The 18,843-nt window shown below is 46.3% G+C and overlaps 1 protein-coding gene and 2 long non-coding RNA genes across 3 annotated transcripts in view; 2 read left to right on the top strand and 1 right to left on the bottom strand.

The window, feature by feature from the left end:
* Window positions 1–7,943, top strand: part of LOC307221426 — a 36,911-nt gene extending 28,968 nt beyond the window's left edge. Inside the window, exon 2 of the long non-coding RNA XR_013841400.1 lies at window positions 7,830–7,943. This is a non-coding gene — a long non-coding RNA (uncharacterized lncRNA). The remainder of the gene's footprint in view (window positions 1–7,829) is intronic.
* Window positions 645–17,821, bottom strand: LOC307221168 (guanylate-binding protein 2-like). The gene is made up of 11 exons (XM_079985504.1): window positions 17,501–17,821; window positions 14,609–14,817; window positions 13,352–13,479; window positions 12,039–12,148; window positions 10,212–10,414; window positions 7,512–7,754; window positions 7,024–7,304; window positions 5,847–6,059; window positions 4,250–4,352; window positions 2,917–3,110; window positions 645–2,129 (listed from the first exon to the last, which is right to left on the bottom strand). The coding sequence occupies exons 2-11, from the start codon at window positions 14,796–14,798 to the stop codon at window positions 1,914–1,916; spliced, it is 1,881 nt and encodes a 626-aa protein (XP_079841630.1). The 5' UTR covers window positions 14,799–14,817; window positions 17,501–17,821; the 3' UTR covers window positions 645–1,913.
* On the top strand, window positions 16,847–17,866 carry LOC307221411. The gene is made up of 2 exons (XR_013841380.1): window positions 16,847–17,149; window positions 17,380–17,866. It is a non-coding gene; the product is annotated as an uncharacterized lncRNA (long non-coding RNA).
* The last annotated feature ends 977 nt before the right edge of the window (window positions 17,867–18,843 follow it).

Genomic DNA, 18,843 nt, shown 5'->3' with positions numbered 1-18,843 from the left:
TGGCTCAGCCACAAGGACCGCCTACGCCTTGAACCCTCTACGAACCTTGCTCTGTGCCCACAGGAGAGATAAGGCGCACACTTGCACCCACTTCCAGGCCCCATTAGAGGAGAACAGCTGCTGATTTTCACACCACTTACAGCCTAGAAGAGTACAGTGGTACCTTGGGTTACATACGCTTCAGGTTACAGACTCCGCTAACCCAGAAATATTACCTCGGGTTAAGGACTTTACCTCAGGATGTGAACAGAAATTAAACGCTAGCGGCGCGGCGGCAGCGGCAGACCCCATTAGCTAAAGTGGTGCTTCTCGAATTTCATACCTGTGGTCCATAACCCCAAATAGCATGACATTTTCATGGATATTGTACATCTTTGTCCAGGGTGGTATAGTGGTCAAGAGTGTTGGACAAGGACCTGGGAGACCAGGGTTTGAATCCCCACATGACCACGACACTTGGGTGATCACCATGGGGCATTCAAAGCCGCCCACAGCCTAACCAACCTCACAGGGCTGTTGCGGAGATTCAGTGAGGAGTATGCCCCCTGAATTCCTTGGGAGAAAAAAGTTAAATAAATAAATAAGCCACCTCTTCTCCCATGTCACAAGAAATTTTAATGAAACACACAATTAAAAATGCAATGTTGTGAACTCCAGAATTATTTTATTATTTTGCCAGACATTTATTCACGTAAAAACCAAGAAAAAAACAAGTGTACAGTACAAGATCAAAGCAAACAGGCATATTTCAAATCCAGCAATTAAACCTACCCTCAAATGTGACGGTCAAATTTGTAAGCTTCCATGCGCTTACAATCTGCACCCAACCACATTTTCAGGTCAAGTCTGTGGTAAGCATCACTCTGCTAATACTGCAATATGGCACTCAGGCTACATCAACACAGCAGCTTTCTTCGTGATAGTGGCTTTGGTGTGACCTGAGGCACTGTATGGCAAAAAGTTCTTCATAGGCAACAGGCATGCAAGTAGCTAACTGACTTCATAAAGAGGTTGCCTTTGACAAATACAGCACCATTATAAAGCGTTCAAGGAAATCTGCACACAATCTGCATCTTCAATACAATCTTGGAAGGCATTCTTGCCTCCCACTCGCAAGTGGAATTTTTTTTCAGCTTCCTTTTTGCTTATTAACTTAATCATACAAATGTCAGGGAAGAAGAAAAAGCAAGTGTCAGTTCCGATGGGGAGGGTGGGGAAATCCTGGCAAATATATTAATAGGTGGGTGTGTCAGGGAACAACAGGAGCTAAACTAGGGGACCCCCAAATGCCCTGGCTAACACACCACCAACTACACGCCTTCTTAAACAATCCAGTAGTAAAATCAACAGCTACTAGGCCCTTGGCCACCTTCGAAAACCTTCTCCTAACAACAACAGGACATGACAAGAGATGGTATCCACAATATACAATATACAGATGGTACCTAACACCACAGAAACTGGTGCTGATATGCCCAGGAACCTCGCCAAAATGCTGGGGAGGCTGCACCTCCATAGGCACATACTTCCACATGTGGTGGGACTGCCCCCAAACCCAACTCTTCTGGGCAACAGTCATACAAGAAAGAAGCAAAATAACTAAACAGGTACTAGAAGTCACCCCAGAACTGGCCCTACTAAACATCTTCCAAGATAGCAATGCCCACTCACACTATAAAGAACTCATAGCCCACCTACTCTCAGCAGCCAGAAACATCATAGGCAGACACTGGTAGGACCTGTCAGGAATAAACATGGAACACTGGTATCAAGTAGTATGGGAAACAGCCTTACTAGAAAAGTTAATCAATAAACTGACACTGAAACTGACACAGGGAGAAATAGAAGAGGATGCCTTCACCACCACTGTCTCATGACAAATGTAACTGATCTGTAGGCCTTTTCCTGCTTGATCACAAGCGCTTTATAAAGTTAGAAGCCAACGATCCAGCAAGTCTGGGGACAATACCAGGCAAAAAACATGTGGCAACATCTACCAGACCACCCAACATCCCGGCAAACCAAGATGGCTTCTTGATATTTTCAGTCTGTTCTCTCAGCTGATTAATCTCCCCATTTAGTCGATTTGCTTCTTTCTGGAATCCATCCTTCAGCAAAGCCTCTTGCTCCTGTAAAAAGAGAGCATTCACATCAAAAGCAAAGGGGTGTGATTCGGCTTTCGGTGTGCTTAAGAATAAAAAGGTAAAGGACCATTAGGTCCAGTCGTGACCGACTCTGGGGTTGCGGTGCTCATCTCGCTTTATTGGCCGATGGAGCCGGCATAGAGCTTCCGGGTCATGTGGCCAGCATGACTATGCTGCTTCTGGCGAATCAGAGCAGCACACGGAAGCGCCGTTTACCTTCCCACCAGAGCGGGACCTATTTTATCTACTTGCACTTTGACGTGCTTTTGAACTGCTAGGTTGGCAGGAGCTGGGACTGAACAACGGGAGCTCACCCCGTCGTGGGGATTCGAACCGCCGACCTTCTGATCGGCAAGTCCTAGCACCACCCGTGTCCCGTGCTTAAGAATACTTCCAGCCAAACTGAAAGGCAAAAGCTTTCTTCTGGTGTTCTTAAGAAGGCATATAATTGAATGGAATTTAAGTTTTTGACATCATTGTCTGCCACTTGACAGTCAAGGAGATGGCTCAGATCACAATGAACTTCCTTCCAACCCCAGAAGCTTCACTCCACAGCTGAGTGTGTCTCGCAAGGATGCCTGACCAGGAAAAACACTCCTAACTAAATTAGATAGGGGCCCTGGGCTTGTGAGGAAGAGGGCTAACACTCCTCTGAGCCTGACTTGATCCATTTTGTAAGGAAGCACAGAACTCCAAAACTACCCAAACTAGCGTTCTTGTGCTTGCTTGTTGCAAATATAGAAGAGGCCCAAGATGGGCCTGTGATAGTTACCCTGAGTTTACTCTCCATCATCGTATTCTGCTCTTTCAATAGATTGTCCCTTTCTTTCACCATCTTCTCCTCCAGCTGACGGATGTTCAGCTCGTAGCTCCGTTTCTGATCCTCCATCTTCTGTTCCAGCTCAGCTTGCTTCTGCTTCTGGATCTCCTGCTCTCTCTGCGCAGCTTCAGCCTTTGCCTTCGCCTCTGTCCCGGGAATGAAAAAAAGGAAGAACGAATAACTGCAGGTGTTTGTGCAGTGTCACAAGATATTGTTCCACGGTTACTGACTGCTATGGAGTTTGGGTTTGGCTAAAATAGGGTTAAAGGGGCCAGAATTACTGCTTGAAGTTTGTTAGTGCTCATATCTGTATTTGGAGAAAGCAAAAAGCCCCAAAGCAACTAGAAAATAGAAAAGTAGTAGCAGAAATAAATACTCCAGAGCAGTAGTTTGTGGGACAGATTCAAGTGAATACAGTCATACTTCGGGTTACAGACTCATTCACATCCCACAATTTTCAGTTCAATTGCCTGTCACTTTCCTAACAGCAGAAAAAGTTTATTTTTTAAGTGGAATTCTTGCGCTAGGGCAACAGAATTCATTAATTGATTTGAATGTGCAAACCTAAATTTCCTAGTACAGTGGATGCTTGGGTTGCGAACGGGATCCGTGTGGGATGCACGTTCGCAATCTACAGCATTCGCAACCCGCAGGGGCACATCTGTGCATGTGCAGGTTGTGATTCAGCATTTCTGCGCATGCGCAAAGAGTGATTTAGCGCTTCTGTGCATGCACAACCACCAAAACCCAGAAGTAACCCGTTCTGGTACTTCTGGGTTTTGGCGTGTCCGTAACCTGAAAAAGAACTTTTTCTGCTGTTAGGAAAGTGACAGGCAATTGAACTGAAAATTGTGGGATGTGAATGAGTAAAAGGGAAAATGTCTAAGCACCCTACAAGCAAGTCAGGATGAATGTTCATTGTCATAAACAAATCACAATAAATGCTCAAGAAACGTTGGATCTAATCAAACCTCTGCAAAAGCTTTTTGTAAGCAGATTATTATTATTATTATTATTATTATTATTAATAATAATAATAATATACAACCCTATACCATCAGCCTTGAAAAGCACATAGAGCTGAAAGAGAAAGTGGGAGAAAATGTCTCTTTTTCCAACATGCTTCTGTGTCATTTTCAAGGGGTAAAAAGACAACCCACAACCTCATGACCAAGTGGGCAGCATGTGGGGAGGCCCAGAGTCTTCATGGGCCCCAGGGGAAGTCCTCCAGGGAGCCCATTGTTGACCAGGGAGCCCCATGCATGCTACTTTCCCATCCTCTTACCTGCCATTTCCTTCTCTTTCTCTGACAGAGCTTGATCACTTAGCAGTATGGCTCTGCTGACATTCTCCTTCTCCTTGAGGAACTGCTGTAGGACTGTCTCTGCCTGCAACAGAAGAGTCAGCAGAGTGAATGAAGAGAGGCCGGCTAAAACAGATTGGGTCCCCCGCCTGCTTCAAGTTTCCCATTTTTGCTTGATAAGGTGAGAAAGGAGAAATACAAATGCACGAACATTTCTGCAGTGATGTTAATAGTAAAGAGGAAGGGAGACTGTCTGAAGCATGGACTGTGAGAAGATAGATGGCCCAGATGGTATTTGACTCCCTGGCAGGCACCCCTTTCATTTCAGGCACAAAGTAGATCTCATCCTGCAGCTGAGGGTTGTGGACTTCCTTCTTCTATTACCTCTGTATTAAAAAGGACTCCTCCTGAACGGTTAAGTCCAGTCAAAGCCAAATATGGGGCTGCAGCGCTCCTCTTGCTTTCAGGCCGAGGGTGCCAGCGTTTGTCCACAGACAGCTTTCTGGGTCATGTGGCCAGCATGATTAAACCACTTCTGGTGCAATGGAACGCCGTGACAGAAACCAGAGCACACAGAAATGCTGTTTACCTTCCCACCACAGTGGCACCTATTTATCTACTCGCACTGGCATGTTTCCGAACTGCTAGGTTGGCAGGAGCTGGGACAGAGCAATGGGAGCTCAACCCGTCATGGGGATTCGAACCGCCGACCTTCTGATCAGCAAGCCCAAGAGGCTCAGTGGTTTAGACCACAGCGCTACCCGTGTCCTCTGTATTATTCACCCCTAGAATTGTGGCCCTCTAAGAGCCTAAGCAGATATGTTGAGGGATGCCTGTGACTGGATCTGCTAGCATTCTGAAAGTTACTTAACACTGCTGGGGACTGCACATCACATCAGAGCAGCCAGGACGGAAGAAAAGGTCATATGCTTTCCTGATCTAAACAGCCCTCCAAATATCCCATAACACAAGGATCTCTCAGTGCCACTGTGTTCTAGTCCAATCTGCAATCTCTAGCAATTGATTTTAAGTCAAATTCAAAGCACTGTGGACTTCCTGTGTCACATCTATATAGGTCCTAAATTGGGATGCTCAGGCACATTGCTAGGGGAAGCAGAACAACCTCCCACAATCTCTCTCCCAGTCTACTTTTTATATGTCTCTCGACTGGACAGGAATCTGAGCTTGTTTCAGCTGTATGCCTTTCTGTTTCCTACCGGGTTGAACAAAGAGCTATTAGACTGCAGTCAGACAAGCCTTAATTTTTCATGCATTCAGAATTTTTAAAATGGTGCCATTGTGTAGCAAGAGTTGTTGTTGTTGTTGTCTTATACCCCCGCCCATCTGGCTGGGTTTCCCCAGTCACAATTTCAGTACCCCATCTCCAGCTCTGGTACTCAGATATGAACTTTGCACCTATTTCAGCCACACCTATGAAATGTGTTTTCAGGTTTTGGCAATTTGAATGCTGAGAATACCATGATTTGGAGTGCATCCCACCCTCCAATCAGCCAAGCTCCCCAGAAACATTACAATGCCCCTTTAAGATGTTCATTTAGCAGCCCTCGCCCTTCCTCACCATCACTCCTTTCTTCTGTCCTTGGTGGTATCTCTGTTCCATTTCCTTCAGGTCATCCGAAAACAGCTTGTGACCGCCAGGACACGAGTAAACCCCCTGTTTGATCTTTTCCTCCAGCTCCCCAGACAAGGACATCAACACAGCCCAACAGAGTTTTGAAGATTCCTGCTCATTCTTTTGGCAGAAGCTCTCCTTCATCTGGTCCATGGTTTTCTGGCAACACAAAAAAAACAAAGCTGAGACATAGCTAAGCACTTCGAAACATTTCTAGTCTGGGAGAACAGACTTTGTGTGCCACAGATTTATTTTCAGAATAAAATTGTTCAAGACATTTCTTAACCACCCTCCACCCAAAGATTCCCGTGTGGTGGACAAAAATCTGGATATTTGGGTTTAATATACAGTTTGCAGCATGGGAAAAACTAAGGAAAGAGGATCAAAACTTCAACAGAGAATGGGACAAATATAGATTGTACTTGAAAGACCACTGTAAACACTTGAACTCTTGAATAACTCTTGCAATGATATACAGTGGTACCTCGGATTAAGAACATAATTCATTCCAGAGGTCCGTTCTTAACCTGAAACTGTTCTTAACCTGAAGCACCACTTTAGCTAATGGGGCCTCCAACTGCTGCCGCACCACTGCTGCTCAATTTCTCTTCTCATCCTGAAGCAAAGTTCTTATCCTGAGGTACTATTTCTGGGTTAGTGGAGTCTGTAACCTGCAGCGTCTGTAGCCTGAAGCGTATGCAACGCAGGGTACCACTGTATAGACTTTGGATATAATGGAGGACTGTAAATTGGATGGACAGCTGGAAAAGTTTTTCAATGAACCCACAGAGAGGAAGAAGGAAGTCCTAGGATTCGAAACAATCTTGTGTTAAATTTTAATATTTGCAAGAATAGTTTTCTGCGAATGAACTTGTAAAACAAAATTTAAAAATTCATTAAAAAAACAAAAAATTGAATAAAATCAATGTACACTACATATAAATATCATTTCCAACCAACAAATAAGCCAAGACAAGCCATTTCAGTCTGAGCCACCCAAATGAAATCCAAATGGTTCTCCAACCGTCCAGGCTTAACATGCTTGCTCCATGTTTGTTTTGCAACCAGACGGACACTCTCAATGTACCACCTCTTAAGACGAAGATATCAAGGGACAACCTACCATGAGTTCCACCTGGAACCTTTGTTGGTCATCCTTGAAGGCACGAGCCAGGAACACCTGCAGGGCCTCCTTCTCACACTCGGCATGGATCCCCAGCAGCTCCTGGACCGTCTCCGTAGGAAGCTTCAGTTTTTGATCCATCAGCTCCCCGTAGCGCACAGTAGCATCATGGATAGCAGCCGAGTTCTCAATCTCAGCCAAGGCCAGCACTGCGCTCTCCATGCAAGGCACTTGACCACTGCGAATGGTGTCCACATAGGTTGTCACTAGGTTCGCCAGCACTACCAGGGGGAAAAAGAAAAGGAGCTAGTTGTGGGAAGACACACTGAACTGCCTGTGCTCAGAGTGGCCCATTGCAATGCAAAGCCAAGTAGCTAGGATGGTGGGCCAGATCCCAGGCTCCTCCCTGGGGCAATTATGGCAGGTGCACAGGGCCATCCAGCTGCCAACCAGCTAGTCTGAGGACAACTACAGTTACCAGGACTCACAGCGGCCATTGACAAGGTGTCCTCCGGGAATGGTCTTTTCCTTGGATGTAGTATAGATGTAACGGCAAAAGTGGCTGGCTTGTTCCACAAAGTCGGGCTCCAGCTCGCTCTCCTGCATCGACTCCAGATGGGGCAGGTTCTTCCTAGTGGTGGGTCTGTCAAAAATGAAACACTTGCGAGTGGGGAAGAACATCCGTATGCATTTGCGAGGCAGGTTGTACAGCTGAACATCAGAGGCGTCGTCTGGAAGGAAGAAGATGGAGATGTTATGTTTCCAGAGTCATGCAGGGGTTTCACCCTCAAAGCCTTCATGATGAGGTAGCCTCCAGACACAGGACTCTGAAGATGACTCTTTACTTGCAGGGTTGCAGCTGTTAACAATCAGTATTATTTGTGCATATAAAGTCCAGTACAATGCATTTGAGCCCAAAAGAGGATCTTCTTGCTTCAAAAACTCTTTCATAGCCGTGTATAAGACAGCCTTTCTCAATCTGTGGGTCCCCAAATGTTGTTGAACTACAACTCCCATCACCCCTAGCTAGCAAGGCCAGAGCTCAGGGATGATGGGAGTTGTAGTCCAACAACATCTGGGGACCCACAGGTTGAGAACCGCTCAGTTGCTGATTTGTCTGTCCTCACAAACTCCTCCAGACACAGCATCTGCTTGAAGTTTCCACACTCCCATGTTGTTGTTGTTGTTGGTCAATGAAACAACAAGACAACCTCCAACTCCCTCCCCTCCTATATAAGAAACACACTCACTTTTAAAGGGACTTAACAAATTAACAAGGCAATGAGTCAGCATTTCTGTGACCTTAATCGGAGTCACAAGATTCTGCAGCTGTTACATTACATAGGTTTTCTTTTCCCCCAGTACAAATCATTCTTTGTAAAATACATTTTCTAACAAATACAGTACCAGTACAAATATTAACAGGAGATGGGGAGCTTGTGGGTAAATCTGAAATGGCATGTGGAAATGCAAAGATACCAGTGGGTTGGAACATGGAAGAGGAAAAGTGGGATTTGAGCAAGGCGGATATTTCATACTACAGAAGGGAAGGCATACTATACTTCATGGTTATCCTTATTAAGTACATAGACACACAACGCTTCCTTGCTTCCCCCCCCATTCTGATTCTTAAAGCTAACTGTAGATGGCAAGCCTATAGGCACAAGTTTCTAAGTTTCTAAGGTTCTAAGTTTCTAAGTTTTAAGCAACAGCTAGTAATTTCAGATGAATTATGAATTCTGAGTGTTTTTAAATATATGCAGTGGTACCTCGGGTTAAGTACTTAATTCGTTCCGGAGGTCTGTTCTTAACCTGAAACTGTTCTTAACCTGAAGCACCACTTTAGCTAATGGGGCCTCCCGCTGCTGCCACACCACCGGAGCACATTTTCTGTTCTCATCCTGAAGCAAAGTTCTTAACCCGAGGTACTATGTCTGGGTTAGCGGAGTCTGTAACCTGAAGCGCCTGTAACCTGAAGCATATGTAACCCGAGGTATCACTGTATACTAAAAACAACAGTCTCATGCACTTTAAAGGCTAGCAAGTATGTTATGGCATAAGCTTACTTTCTCAGGTGCATGGAATGTTATCCCAAGTTGGCAGATCTACACACACATGCAAGTTACAAAGCTGGGTTAGCCAGCCTAGTGCCCTCTATGTATCATGGGACTGCAACTCCCATCATCCCTAAGCAATGCCCATGCTGACTGGGGCCTACCAGAGCTGGCTGTTTGTGGGGGTAATGCTCCGTTTTGCAAAGGCAAACCTCGCGCAAAGACGTGCCACAGCATGTCAAGGAGCGTTATGCTTGCTTCCCTGACCTTTTGCCTTCTTGGCTAGAAAACAGGGTTTTCCCCCTGACCTTTTGTCCTTTCACAAACTGTTTGCTTAGACATGCTTGAGCATGGCGGGGAAAGCAGATGTTCTCAAGAATCAGGGGAAAACATTTGAGGGAAACACCGGCTGACATGTGTTTTTGCTAATGCTGGGAATGTGCTTAGATGGAAATATGTTAAAGTTCAGAGTGGTTTCACTACTGCTTTGCAACTGTTGATTTTTGCCAATAAAAGAGGCTCTGCCAAGCTAGCCAATTAGCTTGCTTCCGCATAGCTCACTCACATTCAACCTGTCGTCTCAGTTATTCCTACAGCTGTTAGTAAGCTAGCAAGGTTCCGTTGTGTTTGCTGCAACAGAGGAACTTGGCTACCCCTTTGAAACAGTTTATATACAGTATTTTATTGTGTTTTCTTGGGAGGAATTTTGTGCAGAGGAAAGCTGCAACTGTTTCAAATAAATGTGATGTGTAAACACATCAAACGTGCTTTGAAGCACGACTCTGCTAGGTAGTAAAGACATGACGTTAACACACCTAGACTGGTATTAAACTAAAGCCACATTCACACAAAACTTCAAAGCACTATGATACCATTTTGACCAGTCATGGCTTCCCGCAGAGAATTCCGGGAACTGGAGTTTGTTAAGGGTGCGAAGAGTTGTTAGGAGACCCCTAATCTCCCCCAAAAGCTACAATTCCCAGAGTGGTTTAACAACCAATACTCCTTCCCAAGGAACTCTGTAGTCTGGGAAGGGGAAGAGTAGTTTCCCAACACTTCTCAGCACTTTTAACAAACAGCACTTCCTGGCATTCACTGGGGGAAGCCATTGAATTCGCCCGCCACTGTCAGTACCTTTCTTTAATCTCAAGGAATGTTCCAGATACTCGTCTTCAGTGATGGAGCGCCCATTCAGCTCCAGCTGCAAGGTGAAATCCCGCAAGGCCCAGACGAAACTTGGGAAGAAGCGGACAAACTCAGCAGAGTCTTCCAGTCCCTCACTGCCACCCCCGGGGGACGATTTGGCTTTGATGCGCTCCGTGAGCTCTGTCACAAAGCTGTTGGCCAGGTTTAGGAATCAAGAGACCAGTTGCCTGCACAGGGGGAGAACAAGCAGCCCCTCAAAATACCCCCACCAAGCAATACAGCCATGCAATACAAAACAGACAGTTTGATGTAAACGAGAAAGGTCCTGTACCTTTAAACTGCTGCATATTTTGGAGCGCCATCTCATTAACCTTTTCCATTGCATGTGCAGAACAAATCCTCATGCAGCTGCATTTGTGGTGATGATTTCCTCACAATGTGCCCTTTCCATGCCTCTTCCCCCCCATCAGGCCCCCAAGGGTGCCCTGCTTTGAAATTATTGCCACAGGAAAACAAAGTTACAACAGGAGAGAAAAGCCCTTCAACTTTATGTGGCACGTGGATGGCAGTTTTAGAAAATGATGTCAAAGACGTTCAAAGTTGTGAGTTAACTATTAGCAAAAGCAGGATCTTCACGGACTTGGTTGAGTATCAGGCCTATGGAGAGCAGCAGCTCACCTCCAGTAGGTCTTGCCCCATGAATCCATTGCTGAGAATGAAAGTCCTCGCCTTCCCATAGCAGTCTAAGTCCCTCGTCTCCAGGGCTTTCCCCAAACAATTAGAGACTGCGCCTACATTCAACTTGCCGCTGCTCTGCCCATTTCAGCCCTCTTCTGGTTCTGGGAGACAAGTGGGGGAGGGAAGATTGTAGCAGCAGGACGGGGAGACTCCTGTGACTTTTCATTGACCTGATTCATCTTCCTCTTGGAGTCCTCCCACTCACTGGCTTTGGCTTCTGCCTTTGATTGTGGACTGCTCTCTGCCACAGATTCTTCCTGCTCACTAAACCCTGTTACCTCCTCCTCTTCTTTTTTTTAATGTATATAATTTTTATTAAATTTTCTGTTTTACAATCTCAGATTCTCATTTTACATCCTTAAGATATCAATGACTTCTCTTCTCTTTCCATGGTTCATTTTACATATCTTAAATACCTGCATATTGTACAAAAAACTATACCAATCAGTTTACCGCTATTGCATCCATCAAAACTCATTTACACTGTTGAATTTATCTTAATGTTGCCACCGTTTTCAGCTGGGCACAATTATTTTCCATATATTCAATAAACATTTTCCAATCTTCTTTAAATGTATGTTTTTCTTGTTCTCTTACTCTGTATGCTAAGCCTGCAGGTTGTGCATATTCTGTCAAGTTAAGTTGCCATTCTTCTTTGGTTGGAAGCTCGCTCATTTTCCATTTTGGGGCTAACATAACCTCCTCATCTTCTGAGACTTCCTCTTCCCAGTCTGACTCCTCCTCTTCTAAGTTATCACCAACTTTGAACAGTATGATTTACTGCTGGCTTGCTCTGTGGACTTGTGGGTCACAATACCAAAAAAGGTTGAAAACCTAGCACTACAAAGGCTAGAGTTGCGCCCGTTATTCTGCACACTCTCGTCTCTGGCCCCACCCACCACTGACACGTGGCCCCTGGAAGGTTACACATAAAATAATGTGGCCCCTGGGCTGAAAAAGATTTCCTACCACTCTAGAGTAACAAGAGGCAATGTCCTAAGGAGAGAGAGCCAGTACAGGACTTCCTCAAACTCCCTCCGGCAAATGAAAATCAGAGTAAGTGCTTGGGAAGGATACTGAAGCTGATCCATAGCTTGTTGGTCAATGGCACCAAAACTGTTGTAGACCAGGGTGCTGCTCAGGAGCACAGCCAAAGCGAAGATCCAGGTGTCATTTTGAGTATCGCCCTAAGAAAGGAGGAAGAAAGCTGTTAGGTTCTGCTTCTCCCCTTCACCGCAGTGTTGCCACAGGTATTGTTCATAGAAACATAGAACTGATTCTATGACCCTAAGGATCATCTGGTCCAACCCCCTGCGATGCAGGAATACAATGCAGCTGTCCCATACGGGGATCGAACCTGCAACCTTCACATTATCAGCTCCACGCTCTAACCAACTGAGCTGCACAATACATAAGTACTGATTCATTCTCAGGTTATTTGTTGCTTTTACTTGGCCCTGGGAAAGCTAGCGTAGTGGGCTAAGGACTGCCGCTGACGCAGTTGCACTACTGAGAACCAAAGTGCTGTTGGTGCTGGGCTGTCCCTAAACTCCCTTCCTTTGAGCCCCAATTCTGGGTTTTTAACAGCAGCTAGTCACGTCAAAATCAAGCAGGGGAAGCTTTGCCCAACACTTGTTCCCATGCCAGAGAAAAGTTTCCCAAGTTTAATAATAACAACAACAATAGTAATAGTAATAATAATAATAATTTTATACCCCGTCCATCTGGCTGGGCTTCCCCAGCCACTCTGGGAGGCTTCCAACAGAATATTAAAAATACAACAAAACATCAAACATTAAAAACTTCCCTAAACAGTTTTTGTTCTGTTCTGTTGCCAGAAACAAAGTGGCAACTCTAAAGCCCAAGTGTGCAAGGAAGTTGAGAAATACCATTGGTGTAGCGATGTTTGCTCATGTAGGCTCGAGCTTGTCCTTTGCTATCCCATACCATTGTGGATGGGAAAGCAATCAGCACCAGATTCACACTATAAACCTTCCTCCAGCTCTCAACTTCAACTGACTGGAAATTCCAAAAATTACATAAGTTGTGCTGAGCCATCAAAATCCCAGCAGCCAAAATATTTAGTCATACTTGGGGCTTTCCTGTAGTTTACAAAGAGGTCGGCAGCCTCACACCTGCTTGTTTTCACAGTCCCTTCGCCGAGACCTGGTTTCAGCCTCAGAGTGGCACTTTGAATGTATAAAACATTTATCTCTGTTGATGTGTGCATTTTCTGGTTCTGTAGACAAATACCTGGCAATGATCCTTCAGCAGCTGGGTACGGGGGCAGATATGTTGCACCTGGCCCTGCCACAAATGCTGTTATGTCCTTTGCCCGTACATGCTAGGCAGAAATTCAGCAGGTGCACCGTCCAAGAGTTCAGAATTACCTTTTCCACATCGCCTAGTCCCTCTGTATCCAGAAGCACAAGGGTTTGACCAGGCCTGCCAGGGTAAGGGACACACCACATCCAGATTCCCTTGGTCTTCGACTGCACCGTAGAACCCAGGGGGAAACCTAACCATGGAGATAATCAAATTTTCAGGATTTAGGAAACCGGAAACATGTGAGCTAGTAAGATCAGGGAATGGGGCTGACGCCCTTTCTCTTGGAAGGCTCTTACGTCTTAAACAGATTACAGTGTACCTTGGGTTACATACGCTTCAGGTTACATATGCTTCAGGTTACATACTCCGCTAACCCAGAAATAGTACATCAGGTTAAGAACTTTGCTTCAGGATGAGAACAGAAATTGTGCTCTGGCGGCATGGCGGCATCGGGAGGCCCCATTAGCTAAAGTGGTGCTTCAGGTTAAGAACAGTTTCAGGTTAAGAATGAACCTCCTGAACGAATTAAGTACTTAACCTGAGGTACCACTGTACAAGTGACAACATTTCAAGGTGTAGTTCCCTCTCCCACACAGGGAGATAGGGTGGTAGGAAAAGTGGGCTTCTGTTTAGGAAACTAGAAAGCTTCCTGAGACTGAATCAGCCCATCTAACCCAGTATTGACTACCCTGACTGACAGCAATTCACCAGGGTTTTCAGACTAGGAACATTCAACCTGGGAACTTATACATGCAGATCAGATACTCTACTAATATTCTACATTTTCCAAAGAGATGTACCAGGAAAACCAGGATTAGAGGCATGCTGGACTCCTGTGGAAGTTGTGTCCAAATTGTTGCCTTGGAACACATTAACTGTCCTTGAATTGTTGTTGTTGTTTATACCCCACCATCTGGCTGGGTTTCACCAGCCATTCTGGGTGGCTCCCAAAAGAATATTAAAACATCAAACATTAAAAACTTCCCTAAACAGGGCTGCCTTCAGATGTCTTCTAAAAGTCAGATAGTTGTTTATTTCCTTGACATCTGAAGGGAGGGCATTCCACAGGGTGGGCGCCAACACCGAGAAGGCCCTCTGCCTGGTTCTCTGTAACCTCACTTCTTGCAGTAAGGGAACCGCCAGAAGGCCCTTGGTGCTGGATCTCAGTGTCCGGGCAGAATGACGGGGGTGGAGACACTCCTTCAGGTATACTGGGCTGAGGCTATGATTCTCTCTGCACAGAAGGGCACTCTGTGGTCCACCCCCCCCATTTGAGCATAAAACACCTCATAAACAGCATAAAACATTTTCTCTCTCACCTGAGTTTTTGCCAGCTAGTTTGTTCATGAGGTAGGACTTGCCCGTTCGGTAGAGTCCCACAATGGCAACCACCACCACCGGCTGGCAAATTTCGGAGAGCAGGCAAAGGGCCTTTTCACAGACGAAGAGTTTCCTGTCCCTGTTCTCGATCAGGCAGATGGGCTCGGACATGTGGCTTTCGGGCGCCATTGCTCTAAACCTTAAAGTACTGTTTGGGGTAGGAGACAGATGGAAAACCAGGAAGAGTCACCACGGGATATATTTCATGTATACCTATGAATCAAAAATATGAGCTGCATGGATCCAGCAGCCAGAAGAATCAGAAAGATGCTATTCATTTATATTTAGATAGATGGTTATTTGTTTATTTATTTATTTTTACAAAGTAATAACCACAAATATATAAGAATAAAAATGTGAACCCCACCCCTGAGACCATTACATTGCAACTATCTAACCTCCCAAAATTTCAACACGTCTTGCGATAGTTTGACCTCTTTCCATTTTAACAGTATAAATTTTACAAACACTCTCCCTATCTCCTCAAAATCATTTCTCCTGCACATTCCCCGTCTTAGCATAATGGCACATATTACTTTATCATTAATAGCTATATCCCACCCCTCTTTATAACATTCTTTCATTTTATATTCTGTTTGCCCCTTCCACTTCCTAGCTATCATAATTCGTGCAGCTGTCAATAAATTTGTAAGCAAGTCTTTCATAGCCTGCGAACCTTCCACCCCATCGTAAATAGATAATAATGCTACCTCTGGACTTTCGGTCAGCTTTAACCCAGTGATTTCTGTTATTTCCTTAAACTCCTTTTGCCAAATATTATCTTTTGCCAGATATTATCATTATTACTATTTGAACAACTTGATGGTTTATTGCCTTAATGGGGCGCAGCAACAAAACTGCTGACGAATTTGCAAAGCTAAGCAGGGCCAGGTATGGTTTCGATTTGGATGGGGAACCACTTGTTGAGATTCCTGCATTGACCCTCAGGGTTCCTTTCAAATCTATAATTCTCTGACTCTATTATTCTGTCATCTAGAACACGGGTAGGCAAGCTAAGGTCTGGGGGCTGGATCCAGCCCAATTGCCTTATAAATACGGCATGTGGACAGTCCGGGAATCAGCGTGTTTTTACATGAGTTAAATGTGTCCTTTTATTTAAAACGCATCTCTGGGCTATTTGTGGGGCATAGGAATTCATTCATTTCCCCCCCTTCAAAATATAGTCCAGCCCCCCACAAGGTCTGAGGGGCAGTGGACCAGCCCCCTGCTGAAAAAGTTTCCTGACCCTTGATCGAGAAGGTCACAGGTCCTCCATCCCTGCATTTGTGGTCCTGAAATGATTAAAATAGTATTCTCCCTTTAAACTCTGCCTTCACCTCTCTCCTCTTCCTTCGTTTTTCTTGCGTCATATTTTAAACTGTAAGGTGCTCAAGGCAAGGAATTAACCTTTTGCAAAACACCACACATATTGAAGTTACAGTAATACTAGTAATAATAATAATTAACAATAATAATAATAATAATAATAATAATAATAATAATAATAATGTTTAATATTTTTAATTTTCTGTAAATTGCCATGGTATTTACTGGAAATGAAAGGTGGCGTACAAACAATTTAGACAAACGTATTTTTTTTCCTGTTACTGTTATTATTAGGAAGAAACTATGTTCTGAGCAGTTTGTCTGCGATGAGCAAACTTCTCACCCAAGAATCTCTGGGGAGCCCCGTCTATCAAGGAACGCCGTTTCAAAACCACCAGCTTCGTGGGGTCTCCCTCTCTCCCTGTGATAATTACTGGGGCAGTTAAAACTTGCTTCGGTTTCCGGATCGAGGCCCTGCCTTGCCCAGAGACACACAGAGGACCCGGAAGGTTGACTGGCCTCTTTGCAGCGGGCAAACAAAGCAACCTCCTCCATCCCATCGCCCAAAACCACAAACCGCACAGGGTTCGTGTGGGAATCCCCAGGCCGATTCTCACGAGACCCGCCCCAAAGGGGTAATGGTGCCAAAAGCACAAAACCCATCATAGGTCCCTTCGCTCCCCCCCAACCAATAAAATGTTTGAGGGGGTCGCGCGCGCCCCCGCATCGCCATTCAAACGATGTGCGTGCGCCCTGCCATGTGATCGATTATGTGGTGCGAGGCTTACCTCCCCCCCCCCCGCAATTTGATTGAAGTTGACACCCCTGGCTAGAACCTCTTTCCTTAGCGCATCGCCCCCCCCCCCAGCTTGGCGCTAAACCAGCCTCAGACGCGCGGAGACATTTGGCAGCACCTCGTCAGCAAAAAGAGCTTCGCTCCAGCGCCCCTCCAAATGGCTGGCTAAAACTAGCTCGGGTGGGGATCCCAGAATAAACAACCGGCCCTTCGCTGCCCCGTGAGCGCCGCTGCTCTGCTTTTGCATGTGCACCAGCACGTCTACTCGGAAGTAAGCCAGACGGCGACGGCTCTCCCCCTCTCCTCTCGCGCAGGAGCGCGGCGGTTCCCAACTTCCCGGTGCAACGTCTACTCAGAAGTAAGCCTTCCTTTAACCTCACGGGGCAGGAGTGCCAACTTGGCCCCGGGGCCGTGGGTGCCATGCAGCGTGCATGACCCTGGCACAGAAATTTGTGGGTGCCCGGTCCCCTTCATGGGGAATTTTGTGGGCGATGGCGCACCCACCAGGGCCCCAGGGACTTGGCACCTATGCCACGGGTATGACTCCCGGGTAAAGAGGGCTGGGATTGCACGTGTGGATTCTCGCAGCAGGCAAACGAGGAGATGGCTCTCCAAGCTCCGCCTCCGCGGCTGTTCAGCAACTGGGATCGCGGCGAAATTGCCGACCGCGGCGGGGTCCGCCCGAAACGCGGCCGGGCGCTCTCCTTACCTCCCGGCAGCAGCAGCAGCAGCAACAGCAGCAGCGGCCTCTGGCTCCCAGGCCTCCCGCCGACCCTGCTAATTCTGGCTCCTCGCCTGCCCAGCGGGGCTTTTGTTCGACCAGGAAGTGAAAGTGAAAGTAGCTCCTGATTGTAAGCGCTGGATTCCTGGAAGAGCGGAGAGTTCCCGGCAGCGCCATCCGCGTCATCCCTTTCTGAGTTTTTATCTGCCTTCACGCACAGATCTGGGTGTTTCTGAACTGTTGCTAGTTATGTATGCCCTTTTATGGACGCTGTTTTGTATTATTTTATTAATACTATTTCCTAGCGCCAGTTTGTTGTGGACTTTGGCTAGAACAATAAACTTATGAACTTGATATATGCCTAGCTTTTGTGGGATTTTAGTGTTGTGAGTTTTTTTTTTGGGGGGGGGAGTCCCTGCGACGGGGTGAGCTCCTGTTGCTCGGTCCCTGCTCCTGCCAACCTAGCAGTTTGAAAGCACGTCAAAGTACAAGTAGATAAATAGGTACTGCTCCAGCAGGAAGGTAAATGGCGTTTCTGTGCGCTGCTCTGGTTTGCCAGAAGCGGCTTAGTCATGCTGGCCACATGACCACATGTACGCCGGCTCCCTCAGCCAATAAAGCAAGATGAGTGCTGCAACCCCCGAGTTGTCCGCAACTGGACCTAATGGTCAGGGGTCCCTTTACCTTTACTAGTAGTCTGTATAATGCCCGAGCCCTAATTCCTGGGCTCCTAGACCCACAGCAAGGGTTAAAATCTGGTATGAACTAGCCAGGCCATCTTCTTGGTGACTTACTGGGGAAACTGTACGCCAGCTCCCTCGGCCAATAAAGCAAGATGAGCGCCGCAATCCCAGAGTTGTCTGTGACTGGACCTAATAGTCAGGGGTTCCTTTACCTTTACCTATAACAAAGGGAAGTAGCTTTGTGCCAAATGGGTGCTCCCCCTCAATCACCTGGCTGGTAGGGGCAGCAGAGTCATGTGTGAGAGTTGGAAGCAGCCTTCAGGCGGAAGCCAGGGAAGGAAAGCCATGCTTGATTTCTGTTGTCAGAGTGGGTGGGCGTGTACGCAAATACGTAAATATGCAAATGGGGTGGTGGGGTGGTCCAAACCACTGAGCCTCTTGGGCTTGCCGATCAGAAGGTCAGCGGTTCGGATCCCCGCAACAGGATGCGCTCCCGTTGCTCTGTTCCAGCTCCTGCCAACCTAGCAGTTCAAAAGCAAGTGCAAGTAGATAAATAGGTACCGCTGCAGCGGGAAGGTACGCTCTGGTTTCCATCATGGTGTCCCGTTGTGCCAGAAGTGGTTTAGTCATGTTGGCCACATGACCCGG

This window comes from Podarcis cretensis (assembly GCF_951804945.1).
Source record: "Podarcis cretensis genome assembly, chromosome: 8".
NCBI classification, from domain to species: domain Eukaryota; kingdom Metazoa; phylum Chordata; class Lepidosauria; order Squamata; family Lacertidae; genus Podarcis; species Podarcis cretensis.
The sequence above is the reverse complement of the archived record's forward strand: the minus strand, read 5'-3'. Positions and strand labels throughout refer to the sequence as shown.

What these genes read in the sequence shown, in the direction of transcription:
- LOC307221168 (XM_079985504.1), bottom strand. Translation starts at nt 14,798, where the DNA reads ATGGCGCCCGAAAGCCACATGTCCGAGCCCATCTGCCTGATCGAGAAC. An exon ending in ACACCTTGTCAATGGCCGCT is followed by an intron (nt 7,305 to 7,511) that starts GTGAGTCCTGGT and finishes TCCCCCTGGTAG; the next exon opens with TGCTGGCGAACCTAGTGACA. An exon ending in GGTTCCAGGTGGAACTCATG is followed by an intron (nt 6,060 to 7,023) that starts GTAGGTTGTCCC and finishes TTGTGTTGCCAG; the next exon opens with AAAACCATGGACCAGATGAA.